The sequence below is a fragment of the Xyrauchen texanus genome, chromosome 39 (genome assembly GCF_025860055.1).
Source record: "Xyrauchen texanus isolate HMW12.3.18 chromosome 39, RBS_HiC_50CHRs, whole genome shotgun sequence".
NCBI lineage: Eukaryota > Metazoa > Chordata > Actinopteri > Cypriniformes > Catostomidae > Xyrauchen > Xyrauchen texanus.
The window spans coordinates 29,196,975-29,211,946 of NC_068314.1; the positions used below are offsets into that span (position 1 = coordinate 29,196,975).

The 14,972-nt window shown below is 39.8% G+C and overlaps 1 protein-coding gene across 1 annotated transcript in view; it reads left to right on the forward strand.

Moving 5' to 3' along the window:
- Positions 1–14,021, forward strand: part of LOC127632829 (leucine-rich repeat neuronal protein 2-like) — a 61,380-nt gene extending 47,359 nt beyond the window's left edge. The window contains exon 2 of the mRNA XM_052111630.1: positions 9,818–14,021. Coding sequence (XP_051967590.1) covers positions 10,121–12,283 — 2,163 coding nt within the window. The 5' untranslated portion in view covers positions 9,818–10,120 and the 3' untranslated portion in view covers positions 12,284–14,021. The remainder of the gene's footprint in view (positions 1–9,817) is intronic.
- The last annotated feature ends 951 nt before the right edge of the window (positions 14,022–14,972 follow it).

Sequence of the window (14,972 nt, forward strand, 5' to 3'; positions counted from 1 at the left end):
AGCTACAGGTAGCCAGTGAAGTGAAATCAAGAGTGGGCTGACATGAGCCCTTTTTGGCTGGTTGAAGACCAGATGTGCTGCTGCATTCTGGACCATCTGCAGTGGTGTTAGCTGGAAGACCAGCCAACAGAGCATTACAGCAGTCCAGTCTTGAAATGACCAGAGCTTGGAGCAGGAGCTGTGTAGCATATTCAAACAGGAAAGTTCTGATTTTCCTGATGCTGTAACATGTGAATCTGCATGACCAGGTGGTTGATGAGATGCATGCAGTAAAATTAAGCTGGTCATCTACCACCACTCCTAGGTTACGGGCTGTTCTGGTTGGTGTTAGTGTTGTTGAACCAAGATGAATAGTGAGGTTGTGGTTAACAGATGGGTTTGCTGGGATCACGAGGAGTTCTGTCTTGGCAAGGTTGAGCTGAATGTGTCATATTTCATTCAGGCAGAAATGTCAGAGAGGCAGGCAGAGATTTGAGCGGAGACATTAGGGTCATCAGGCTGGAGTGACAGGAAGAGCTGCATATCATCTGAGTAGCAGTGGTAGGAAAAGAACCTTGAGGAACCCCAGAGGTCAGCTGGTGTGTCTTGTACACCTCTCTTCTCCAGGAGACCTTGAACGATCTGCAAGTGAGATATTACTCAAACCATCCAAGCACAGTTCCTGTGATGCCCAGTTCAGAGAGGGTGAACAGGAAGATCTTGTGGTTCACTGTGTCGAAGGTGGCTCTTGCCAGTCGCAGGGTTTCAGCGACTGACCAGAGGGCAGTCTCTGCTATTTTATAACGACTGTATTAACTTTTTTTTTATCCCTTTTTGGAATGCCCAATTCCCACTACTTAGTAGTTCCTCGTGGTGGTGCGGTTACTCACCTCAATCCGGGAGGCGAGGACAAGTCCCAGTTGCCTCCGATTCTGAGACAGTCAATCCATGCATCTTATCATGTGGCTCGCTGTGCATGACACTGCAGAGACTCACAGCATGGGAGGCTCATGCTACTCTCCGTGATCTATGCACAACTTACAACGTGGAGGTGACTCTACCCTCCCTAGCAACCGGGACAATTTGGTTGCTTAGGAGACCTGGCTGGAGTCACTCAGCACACCCTGGATTCGAACTTGCGACTCCAGGGGTGGTAGTCAGCATCAATACTCGTTGAGCTACCCAGGCCCCATGACTGTAATAACTTGAAATTACAATTTGAGTCAACAGAAATTGACTGCTTTTTTTTTTTTTTTTTGGTATTTACTTTGGAGATCATAATTTTGCTTATCTGCAAGTTAGATTAAAAAAACAAACAAACAGGAAAGCAAACAGATATGTTCAAATAGATTTGCTATAAAACTGTACTTACTATACATAAAAAAACAGTGTAAGAATTAAATAATTTGCAATATTTGTTTGCAAATTATTTGCTATGTTTGGCTGTGTGTGAAGGAGCAGACCTGTTATGTACAGCTCCTTCAACTTTCACACTGACCTTGTGAAACGTGGAGGCAGATCTCCATGGCAACTCTGCAGCAAGCACTGCAATAGCTCCTTCCAAGAAATAAATGATGTTGGCTCTGCAGAGGGTAACAACAGACAGAGAGAGGGAGAGAGAAAAAGAAATATCACAACTTTTTATTATCAAAAGGACATAGGATGCATTCCAAACATACACAAAAGATAAACAGTTCATGGTATAAATTCTACATTACTCTGTAAAGGCTGGGTGAAATCAACAGATCCTTTTCCCTCTCTCACAACCTGCTGTGTACTCCTGCTGCAGCACTCATCTAATTATTACAAAGGTCAATGTTCTACAGGAAGGTGAATATATAAGGAGAATATACAACACTCACCTGAGACCAGTGTTGAGTGTAATGCATTACTAAGTAATTAATTGACTTTTTCTTTGAGTAAAGTGATAACTGTTAATTTTTCAGTAATTTAATAAAATTACAGATACTACTTGTTATTGCGTTAAATACTGTATACAATTCTATATAAAACAATAGTGAATTTAAAATAGAAATGTAATGTTAAAATATATTTTCCAATTTAATGCTGCCCCCTTAAATTATTTGGCCAGTTCATGAATAAGTTATTTGATTTTGTATGATTTATCTACATGAATTAAAAGAACGGTTTCATGTCTATCCTTGTATTTTTCATCTGGTCGAGATTGATAGGTGTTTTAGAAATTTATTAGTAATAATGAATGCAATTAATTTCAGACAGAGTAATTAGTACAGTTATCTAATTACACTGTAGAAGATGTAATTAGTAGTTAGTAATTCATTACTTTTTAGAGTAACTTACCCAACACTCCCTGAGATGCAGGAGAAAGGGGTGGGGGTGTGTGGGGGGGGGGACTGCTGCAGTAAAAATGTAAGTAAAGACTTTCATACCCTAGTTTGTTTCACTCCAGCAAACATTATTGCAAAAGCACTTTACAAAACAAATAAAGAGCAATGTGACAGACATTTAGGTATTTATTTGTTTAAAGACACCATGAAATCAAAATTGGAGATTTATCACTTTTAGTCTATGTCTATTAGCTCTGAGGCCATCTAAATACTAGTGCTTTCAAAGTGTAAGGCAATTTGCATATACATAAAGTCAGTCTTTTAAATAAGTTACAATGTAAAACCCTGGGAAAATAGACCAAAAATTTGGATCACTTATTTGCGCTTTTGGGTGTATAAAATTAAAGCCTATTGGCTTTATTAAAAAAGGACAAGACCTTCGATACATCAACATAGGAAAGACAATTGATTAGGTCTTCAAGGTACAGTGCTGCTATCTGACAGTAATAGTATCTATTCTATGTGTCGCTTCAATATACGTAAAATCTATTTAAAAGTCTATTAGAGGGTCTTTACTCAAACTGTTAAAAAGTGTTTTAACATAGGGAAGAAATGCCTCTGTGCCTCATGTGTCATGGCCCTGACATTTACATCATCGTGATTTAAAGATGGACAGAGGAGCAAATCCTACTGACCTGTATTATCTGCAAAATGTGTGACATTATTTTCAGCTTTTAAGCACGCAATTTTAATTCACTCTCTAAATGACTCCATCACAATCCATCAAGTGCATCATAATTAAGTGGCTTATGAAACACTGTTATGCCTATTTCCATCTTGCATTCCTTTTCAAATGCACGTGAGCTCTCCAGAACCGGGGCCTCATCCCAAGGCATGTGTCTAATCAGAAGGGTTTAGAAATGGAGGCAGTGAAGACCCTTGCTGGATGTGAAGTTCATCCAGAAGCCTGGGATCCTTTGAAGTCATGATAATACTAGAGCGCTCACCCCTTCATCCCCTGGAGAAATTGCCCAAAGCCTCTGTAAGGCAGACTCACTCAAATGAATGCAAAGATAACAAGACAAAAATCCTCAATCAGGTTCCATCTGAGGCAAAAGTGGATTAGACTTACTTTCAGTCAGCATGATGCCATGTTGGTGTTTATGAGGCAGCGTCCAACATGGCACATTCTTGGGTAAATCTCCAATGCTGGTGCACTCAAGGGCCCTTCTCCAAGTTTTAAATCTGCTTCTTGTAAGAACAAAGAGGAATATTCAATTAACTTGTGCAGTTGCAGCCTCAGGTGTGGTTCTCATTATTCAAAAGCTTTCCTCTTTGTCTCAAGGGTTAGTAAAGCCAGGTGTGCATCACACTTTTGGCATAAAGTAAGCTTGCATATGAATAAGTTATGTGTGTGTGCACACGGATACCTCGAAAACAAACAAAGATTGCAAAGACTGGGACAATAAGGATTACTTCCCAGCTGAAAAACACCAGAATAGCTTTGTTACTATGTGTTTTGGATGCTGATCCATGCTTCAGAGCTAAGTTTTGCAATGGCTGTGCTGGTTCACCAGCTAGACCAGTACAAATCAGCACTAACATAATATCCCAGCATGCTTGCATAGGTTGGTCTTTTCAGCAAGGCTGCACCCACATGAACACAAATAGAAAGCAGTTGCTTTGGCTAATATGGGGTCTGGTCACTATAGAAAAGTGCAGTCTTAGTGCTCTGTGTAAGCCACCCCAGGAAAAGTGGAGAGCCACTTGAATTAAGAGTTGTCTAAAAAGTTTTGTAAAGAGACACAGAATGAGTGGCAGTAGTGTCAGGTTGTGCTGTCAGAGCTTGATATTGGGGTTGGCAGTAAATAGGTTGGCAAGGTCAGTGCCGGTGAATGCAGAAGGAAGATGGACAGTTAAGTTCATTCATTGCATTCCATTGTTATACACACACACAAATAAAGAGAGTCACACACAAAAAAGACAGACTGAAATATATACTAAATAAATGTGGTGATAATGGTAGTGGTAGGGTCTGACTCTACCATTGCTTGTTATTGTCTCTGTCAAGGGCATATGCAAAAAATAAAAACATTTGGTTACATTAGGGACTATTGATGTGTTCACAACATGTTGTGTCAGAATTACTGTGGGTGTTTCTCAATGCTAAGTATGCGTTCTGGTGAAAATCAGTCTTGCCTAACTTCCAGGAAAGAGTGAACTTGGAAGACATGAGGATGTAAAATAAAACTGTGATATGTAGTTTCAACAGCTTCTTAACTATTTTCTTTTTTGGAGGTCGGTGATGACGTCAAACAAGTCCAAAAGAACATAGAGAACGCAAAAAGACCAGACATTGAGAAAATGTTACTAGGAGGTGCCAAGTCAGAGAATCCACTCGGAAGTTATTCGTTTTTATGGCAATGGTAATAACAGCTTTGTTGTTGAAAACAGCAAAACATTTATAACTACATTAATTAATTCATTCATTCATTTACCCTTTATATGTTCTAGCAAAATGTTTAACAACAAAGAATGCTCTGTAACAATATAAAATGGCATATCAAACAGAAATGTGTTCACTATTACCTATAACTGTTGATGCCGCTGCCATATTGGTTCTTTTTACATGACATCATTACTGTCGAGTCTGAGCTTTCTTAGAACACTAAATTTACAATTTGCAATTATGAGTTCCACAAATATGTGAACACTTTTAATAAGTCAACATTTTGTAATTATGGGCATGCGACATAACATGAATGCAGGTGTGTAATTCATGGTAAGATAACATAAAAAAAATGGCACATTTAAAATTAATTATATATAGAGAGTTGTGCTTTCAGGAGAGAGGACCATTCAGGTGCTTTCATTCAAAAACCTAACCTTTATGTATTCTACATTGATTTAGATATTCCCTTTTATTTCATAACCTGAAGCACTGTTCATGAATGATGGATACTAGTCAATTCAGGTCCTTGATGAAACATTAATCAGCATACCCCCACCCTCCCCACCCCGTAGAATAAAAAATGTTTTTGAAGAAAACCATGAAAATATTAGATGTGATAGTTTACATTTAGTGATTATGGCATTGGATATGCACTGGATTATAATAAAATAAAAACAAGGAAAAACGAAGGAAATAAATGTATAAAACTGATGTGAAGTTATCACTTTGGCTATGCATAAACAAACATAAATAGTCAGACCGAAAACAGACTTTAATGCAATGTGCAAACATACCTTTGAGGGCTGGGCAATCATTCCCAGGTGTGTGCAACCACAAAGAATTATTCATAGAGCAAATCTGCATTGCTGTCAGAGTGTAAACAGACCCGTTTTCTTCTCCACTCACCGTTAAGCTCTGAAATGAGTCGTTGAAGGAGAGGACAGGGGAAACTTTGGCATATAGATCCAGGCATCAGTATGCAGCCAGAGGTGGCGCATACACCCTCTCTCATTAATAATCATGCCATGAATGAATATTAGGTTTTAAGGAAACTGACGATGGCAAATTCTGATAATCCCTGCAATCTGCAAAGCATATCATGAACATAAATTGTGATTACAACAAAGCACTGTTTTTGTTTTGTTATGGAAAAAATCTTGAAATACACACAATGATTCAAGTATAGCGACAAGACATAAACAGTATTTGTTAACAAGATGCATATACTATAGTGAAAGAGATATATATTTAACATCATGACTTTGTGCTTCATCTTTAAGGATTTAATTGTTATTCTAAACTATTTTGAGCAGCTCTTGCAGCAATCATCTTCTCAGATATGCAGCCAAATACTTTCTGGTTCCGTCCAGTTCATTTCCTTCACCCACATTCTTTGTCTTACAAAGAATAAATGGTGAAGCACATTGCTCAAGCCATACACATGTATTGCAAAAAAAAAAATACAAAATAATAATAATATGTATCCAGTAGCAGGTTATAATAATATGTATATACATTTGTCTTGCTTTCCCAAGTCCAGAGCATACAGGCTGGGCTGGAACAGACAAAACAGGATCCGACTTGGCACCTAACAGGGTTGTTGTCGTTAAATAAACCTCAAATAATTATATAATTTCAAGTAAGATATTAATACAATATCAATAATGATCAAAATACTTTAAAATATAAAAATGTAATCACTCCACAATATACTGTAGATCAGTGTTTCCCAACCACTAGTGTGCCGCAAAAGATTGTCAGGTGTGCCATGGAAAATTATCAAATTCCACAAAATAAATAAAATAATTTCAGGGATCCAAACTCCTCACATTTCGGAAACATTTTCATGGCCCAGTGTTTGTCTTACCTTTTTCGCCCCTTGTGAGTTTGCATCCCTGTAATTTGTTGTGACATTGCGAGAACAATTCTACAAATTAGAAAAGACGCACATTTTTAGTTTTTTCATACGCATTTATAGCTCTTTCCACTTGTGTCCTGACACAGAATAGTCCTTTTTTTTGCATAGCCGAATTTCAAACATTAAAAGTAAACACGCTACTAAGGTGGACAGAAAACATGAACAAGTTCATGAAAAGGAAAAATATTGACGATGGTTAGCCAATGTGGGATAATGGTGTGCTGTAGATTTTTTTTGTCGGAAAAAGTGTGCCATGGCAGCAGCAGCAGCAGCTGTGTTTCTTCTTGCTGTGTAAATGCCTTTAAATTCGTTATCATTTACTATTGATCCTCTGTGCTGTAAGGAGGTATTATAATTATTTAATGATTTCATAGTAATTATTTGTGTTGTGTAAATGTGTTTTGATTGATCATATTTTTAAACGACCTCTTGTGCTGTGTTATAAGTGTGTTAAATTCGTATAATTTACCATCAATTTCATAAACCTCTCCCAGCAGAGAAGTAAATCTTGATGACTCTCTTGTGAGATGTGACGCGCTGTCCAGAATGCGATTGGCTGTTCGCTTCATTCATGTGAATGCGCTTGTGAACTCATCATAACCTCAGGATCAAACTCTGAATTAATAGAGAAAGTTGTTAATGAGCATCTTGATTCTACTTAACCCTAATGAAGCCTGATTGCATTTGGTGAGTTTTGTCAAACTAAAACCAATCCTGGAATCCAGAATTTGTTCAGCTTTTTTATGATACATGGCACAGGATCAGACACTGAAGAAGGCAGGGCAGGTCATGATGCTACACACCCGGCCCCTAATCAGGCTAATTAAGACTCCGAGAGGGATAAAGTCTGACCGGAGACGGCAGTGCAACAGAGAGAGAGAGATTTACGGGCAGCTGCCCAACACCTGTGTGTGTTTGTGTCTTTTTGGGTTAGTTTATTATTAAACTATTATTTACATTGTCAAGCCAGATTTCACCTCCTCCTTTCCATTAATCCCTTTACAAAGACTTAATTCAGTCACTTCGGTTTTAGAATGTGGATGGTTATCTTTTTCATAACTGAACTGTGAATGCCCAAAAGAATTCAAACAACCATATTATGCTGCTGCGTGAATGTTTGACTGTTGACTCATGATGGTATTATGGTAGGTAAAAGGTTAAAACATTCATTTGAAATGATAAAGATGTACCACCTGTTGCTTGGCACCACTGTTGGCAACAGCTGTTTCCATCAGGAGGACAGATAGTGGCACTATTCATTGGCCTCCTGCACTTACTTTGTCAAGTCTTGTGTTTCATTTGGGCCAAATTGAGAGCAAAAGCAGCGAGAAAGAAGATTAGTGGGCAACCTTGGCAAATGCATTATTCAGTATGCACAGGCAAGAAGCCCACATGCAAACATCTCCATTCTCCTCACATTAGGGTTGCTCAAGACAACTCATTAAGATTCAGGTCGGGAATCAACGGTACACAACACGTCCCAGGACAAGCTGGGCCAGGGTAACAGGGTGCATCATTGAAGGCCAAATTTCTGCCTGTGAAGCTGACACTTTGTAAATGAGCTTTAAGGTGAAGTGTGCATGCTGATTCCTGGCGGGAGAGAGCTTGGGGCAGCACTTGCATGGGCTTGTTGATAGCTATGGATCGTTCCTCTAACCCTCCACGCTAGTGTGCACATTCGAGAGAGAGGTAAGAGGAAGCACAGTCTCTGAACTGGCAGATAGATCCCTGGGGGACAAGAGAATAGAGACAGAGAGAACATTAGGACTAATTGGGCATTCAGGAGAAGGATGGATTACTATGGCAGAGCTTTGAGAAAGGAAGGAGAAGGGTGGATGCAATAATCAGAGCAAGTAAAGGGCCTCTGCCATTCTGCCGTGTAGCTAAAAATGTCTAAATGAATCCTGAGCTTTTTGATGAAATATGGTGTTGTATTGTATTGCACTTCTGTTGTGGGGTGCTGTGGAGGGTTACCAAATTAATACAAAATTGTAATTTTGTACATAAATTTGCTCTAGAGCATAAAATTACATTCAATGTTATTGTCATGATTTTTTATATAACTTTGCATCTTAAACTCAACGGAGTGTTGTCACAAGGTTTAAAATGGACAAGGAGGCGGAGGAAACCGGACGAACCATCAAAATAATGTTTAATGAATACTTAAAAAGACACAAACAAAAACACACATGAAAGCTGCGTGTGGCTCTCTCTCTCCCACACTGCTGCATATGGCTCGGCCCTATACCTCTCCTCAGCTGATTAGCCTGATTGGGGGCCCCGCCATCCTCCTCGTCACAAGTGTGTGAGTGAGTGAGTGACCTGTCAAAGATACATTCTGGACACATTAGAGGATGAGTAGGTGAGAACCTATTCCTTAAACCTCTAATAACAGTGACTAAATTAATCATACCATGAGGTATTGCACTGTACCTTGTAGAATGCTAGTTACAATTAATCTCAAAATGCAATTAACTCCCAAAATGTTAAAAAAGAATATTATTCAAGCAAACTATGTAAAATTACAGAAAATCTAAATCCAAAGTAGACAGCTGAAAGATTTCCTCTACCAAACGTATCACAAAGTTTAAACAAAGTAGGCTAGACCACAATCAGACTTTACTCCCTTAATGCATTTTTATGTCCCCTCTGAATCTTGTGAATTTTGCCAAAAGCATGTCACTATTTCCCAATTCCTAACAAGCCTCCAGCATATGAGCAATACCAGGGCATTGATTATTTGTGGAGATAAATTTTTAGCCATGAATTAGGCTCACTAAATTTCAGTCTGCATTTTTCTTATATTTTTATAGTAGTAGTTTCTAGCTGTTACAAGATTATAGAGATATATAGATTTTATCTAAAATTGAGATGAAATGTCCAAAAACCAATCTTAGAGGAGCTTTTAAAAGATGAGCTGGGAGGCATACAAAGTGTTTTGATACCAACAAATATATTCTACATTTAATTTGGATAAATTAAAAAGGGACAATAATTAAACAAATTCTTTTGTAGCGAAATCAGTGAACACTGAGACGTAATGTATGCAAAAGCAAGTCACACAGTGATGCTTTGACATATGGAATTATGAAAATCTCATTATGTAATTCCTGCATAATCACAGCCCGCGACTAAATGTCCTATTTCTGTCTTTTCCAGGTGTGCCCCTGAACCAATCCTAAAACCTGCTCTAACAGGATTCTAGGATGTAAGGTCAATGGACTGAGACTGCAGAGCATTTAAGCCATCTGAAAGACTGCAGCCAAACCACAAAAGAGACTGGAGGAGGATTTTGAGACACTCATGTAACTACTTCAGAAGACTGGAGATGAAGGAACAGAGTGCACTTCATCTTTGAGAACATTTATTTTGCTAAATGTAACAAGCCCTGGGCTCTCCTATCAAAACAGACTGAAAGGTCCACCTCACAGTGAATCTACATCATATTAAATCAGTTTGATTATGAAAATGGAACACGCTACAATGTTTCTTCTGCACATACATCTACTGCTTGGAGTTGCAAGCTCCCTGGTTATTCAATCCATGCCCTGGAGGGTTCCCTGCCCCCTTCAGTGTGTCTGCCAAATCAAGCCCTGGTACTCTCCTCAGTCTGTGTACAGAGAGGCTCCAACAGTAGACTGCAATGACCTGCTACTTATCCAGCTGCCCACTTCCCTTCCTCCAGAGACACAAACCCTCCGGCTGCAAAGTAACCTCATCAGTTCTGTAGACCAGAATGAACTCCAGGGCCTTGTCAATCTGACAGAGTTGGATCTCTCCCATAACAGCTTTACCAGTACCCGAAACTTGCGAATAACTGGCCTGCCAGCTCTTCTCAGCCTACACATGGAGGAAAACCAGCTGAGACACCTCCCAGAAGCAGCCTTCTTTGGTCTTTCTAGCCTGCAGGAGTTGTACCTCAATCACAACAGGCTACGAAGCATCTCCCCTGGGGCCTTTAAGGGCCTGGAGAAACTGTTAAGGCTTCATCTTAACTCTAACCGCCTGGTTGTAATTGACAGGCGTTGGTTCCATGCTTTACCACAACTGGAAGTGCTCATGATTGGTGGAAACCCTGTGGACACAATCCAGGACCTGAATTTTAAACCGCTGGGCTCCTTGCGCAGTCTGGTCCTAGCAGGCATGGGCTTACGTGAGATCTCAGAGCGAGCGCTGGAGGGGCTTCAAAACCTTGAGAGCATCAGCTTTTATGATAACCACCTAATAAAAGTCCCAAAAGAGGCACTTCAAAAACTACCAGATCTTAAGTTTCTTGACTTGAACAAGAACCCCATTCAGCTAGTGCAGAGGGGAGACTTCAGAAATATGCTACACCTGAAGGAACTCGGCTTAAACAACATGGAGGAGCTTATCTCTATTGAGAACTCTGCAATGGAAAACCTGCCTGAACTGACCAAACTAGAGATCACAAACAATCCTCGGCTGTCATACATCCACCCTCAAGCCTTCCAAAAGTTGTCAAGCATGGAAAGTCTAATGCTGAACAGTAATGCCTTGAGTGCCCTGCATCGCCAGACAGTCAGGTCACTGCCTAGCCTTCAAGAAATTAGCTTGCACAGCAATCCCATTCGCTGTGACTGCCTAATCCGTTGGGTGGGAGCTGATAATGTCAAGCCAGTCCGTTTCATTGAGCCTCAGTCCACATTCTGCTCTGAGCCTCCTGATCTGAAAGCCAGGAGAGTTAAAGAAGTCTCATTCAGAGAGATGGCAGACAGCTGCCTGCCCTTGATTGCTCCAAGCACATTTCCCTCTTACATTGAAGTCAAATATGGCGACAACGTGGCCTTGCACTGCCGAGCACTGGCAGAGCCAGAGGCGAGTATCTACTGGGTCATTCCCCAGGGTTTGAGATTGACTCCATCCAGCAGCTATGGGCATTATCAGGTTCTAACAGAGGGTACATTAGAGATTTTTGGAGTCACTACCAAAGAAGCTGGCTTCTATACTTGTGTTGCACAGAACCTAGTGGGAGCTGACACTAGAAGCTTGACTCTACAGGTAGAGGGAAGTGGAAAGTTTCATACAAGTAACCAAAAGACAGAGAATAGCTTTAAAGTGCATGATGTCAAAGAAAGGTATGCCTTATTGACCTGGCAAGCCAGCCATAACGTTCCTACTGCCCATCTCTCTTGGGTGGCCAATGGCAGTTTGGAAAATCATCACAGCACTCGAATTCTAGCTGGCACCAGGAGATTCAACCTAACCCGTCTCCAACCAGGGACTCACTACAAAGTTTGCCTCCATATGGGGCCAAATGAAACCTCCTGTGTCCATCTAAGGACCATGGAGGCATCTAAGCCAGATCCGTTACCAGACCTGACCCAAGCAGTCCTACTGGCAGTGTCAGCTCTGCTTCTTTTATTGGCAGCCAGAGCATGTCACAGGGGAGCCCAGTTCAGTTGGAAAGACCACATGCCAGAGTTTGAAAAGTCCCACACCACCATTCTGGCCCTGGAGGCTAAGGCTTTTATGGCTCCTCCAATACTGGTAAAGGGTCTGAATCAGCAGCATTCAGATAACACCAAATCAGATGGCAGAGGCAAAGACCTCCGAAATACTTTGCTGGGGCAAGATACTCGTGGGCAAACAAAAGAGGCATGCTGAGCAGAGTAAAAGAGTTCAAAAAGAATGGACAAAAACCACTAGAGTATAAGCTTCATAAGCTACTCACTTTACCACACTGACAGTCAAAACTCTGAAACAAATCTGAAACAAACACTACAATAATTTTTTGGCAGATCTGCTTCATATAAAAAGCAACAGAGTTTCAAGTATAGAGTAAAACATCCATCCATCCATCCATCGTCAGCCGCTTATCCTGTGTACAGGGTCGCGGGGGGCTGGAGCCTATCCCAGCTAACATTGGGCGAAAGGCGGGGGACACCCTGGACAGGTCGCCAGTCCATCGCAGGGCCACACATAGACAGACATACACTCACACTCACACTCACCTCAGAGTAAAACATGACAAAGAAAAAAGATATATGTATTTATTTTGTAATGAAAATACAATACAATACATACAGCATATGTATATTTAAAGCATTTGTTCATGTAATCATATACAGTATCAACAAAGGACACAAAAGCTGTGCTGCACCCTCCCAATTTAATGAGTCTCACAACAGGTCAAATGGTTTTAGGAAGAAGCACTTATATTTTTAATTCTAAAGAAGACTGATTTGACACAGGGATGCAAGGAACGCTAACAGAAAAGAATCTCAGCAAACCATTCACACCACTTAATTTTCAACTGAAAAATATACAATTCAAGTCTTCTTAAGAGGATGGATGTTTAAATGTTTTAAACCTAATGTATGAACTCTTTTAAACAATTTGTTGTTCTCTAAAACCCTAGAGATCACTTCAAATTTATCACCATACCCGTGAAAGCAAAGTTTTTTAGTGCACAAAGAGAAAAGCTTTTAGTTTTTCTTCCAGAAATGGATTGATCCACACATATGACAGGAGCCATAAACTTATGACCCAATCTGCTCAGTGGTGGATGTTTTCCTATTCCAGTCCCCTCAATACTGAAATATTGCAGCCCCAAGCTTTGAAAAACAACCCCAAGGGAACAGATGTATCAGTGTTGATGGACATACAGCCAAGACATATGTGTCTACCTCTTTGTTCAACGTGTCAAGAAGAAGAGACGTTTCATGGAGAAATCATGAGGAACAGACCCTTGATTGTCTGTGGGCGCTGGCACCAAACTCCATCCCTACCAGCAGAAGGCAAACATTTACTTCTACATGCAAACTGTGTTTTGTAGAAAGCAAGCAATTTAGAGTTTCCATCTCTACAGTACTGATCAACAATTACTGGTCCTGACAGACCACTAGAGGACACGTTCAAGGAAAGAAAGTTCTGTTCGTGTTTTAAAAATAATAATAATAAAAAATAAATATTCATAATGGGCTTTTCTTAAAAAGCTTGTTGGGTGACGATTCAATATACACTGCTCTGACTGCTGGACAGCTAAATTAATGAGACATACCCAGTGAAGCAGGGGTCAGTGATGGGAAAGTCAACAGCATTGGGGATTGTAAACTGTTCTCTTACATTTTTAAAATATGAAATAACATTTTATGGTAACTTTGGTTTGATTTTTTCAGTTTGTGGTTGATATGTCCCATTGTTTCAGTGACTCTCTCTAAATTGAATGTCTTGTCCACTCAAATGTATATCGTTTTGTTTTATTTTATTTGTTGATCATTGGTTTTTGCCACCTCAAAAGCTGTACATAAATCAATCAGACTTTCCTATTCAACATACAACTTTATGAAACAATTTAGATTATTGTGTGTTAAATTCTATTTTGAGCTATTATTAAAACATTTTGGACTGATTTCATGGTTTGGTCAATTGCAGGACACATCATATCACCCTAAATTCACTGACACAATAATTCAAGCTCATTCTTGATCAGAGTCTTTGGTTGCTTTTTCTTTTTGCAATTATGTTTCATGGAGCCCATTTTCCATTAGTCCACAAGGGGCATCATTTCACAGAAAGGTCTTGTGGGTAACGAGCTACACTCTCTCCAATTATAATGAAAACAAATATTAATTAAAATCCTTAAAACTGAGATACCATTTTAGTTACTCTAGTTTCTGGAGATTTGCAAAACAGCCCCTGGCTTCTTAAATTCTTCGAGAAAAGAGCCTCAGGCATGTAATGCTCTGCCTTTCAGCAGTCCCCCCCCACTTCCCCCCTCCAATGACACAATTACCACAAAGAGTATGTTCTCTAAAAACTGTCACTTTAGAGAGTACCTGATGTCTAAAGAAAAACTGTGCCTTATATGTTTTGGTAGCAGGCAATGGTTTATAATATTGCAATGCTTCTCTGTAGAAATCACACATAATTGTGGAATATGATTGCACATTCCAGTTGGTTGAAGGAATATGTGAAGTAGGGTGGCTTGGTTCTGTTTCATAACTCTTAATGCCATCCTTCACACTCAAGTGGCCCTTCTCCAACCTATTAAGGGTGGAAATGCCAAAGTATAGGGCTCAATGCACCACTGAACTGTAACCTTGGCATTTAATGGAGGGGAAATTTTTATTTTACAGCACAAGATCAAAGAAATATTGCAGCTAATGTACAGCTAGCTCAACTAGAACTACAACAGCACATACAGCTTTGGTGCATAAATGGTAGGTTTGTCAAATAATGTTTTTGTCAATGACCTCGATTTCATTTCCTGATCAATGAAAGACAGGAGTGCAAGCCTGATCTGACTGCCTCAAGCTTGGGATTTTTTTTTTTTTTTCGGTTTTAACCCAAG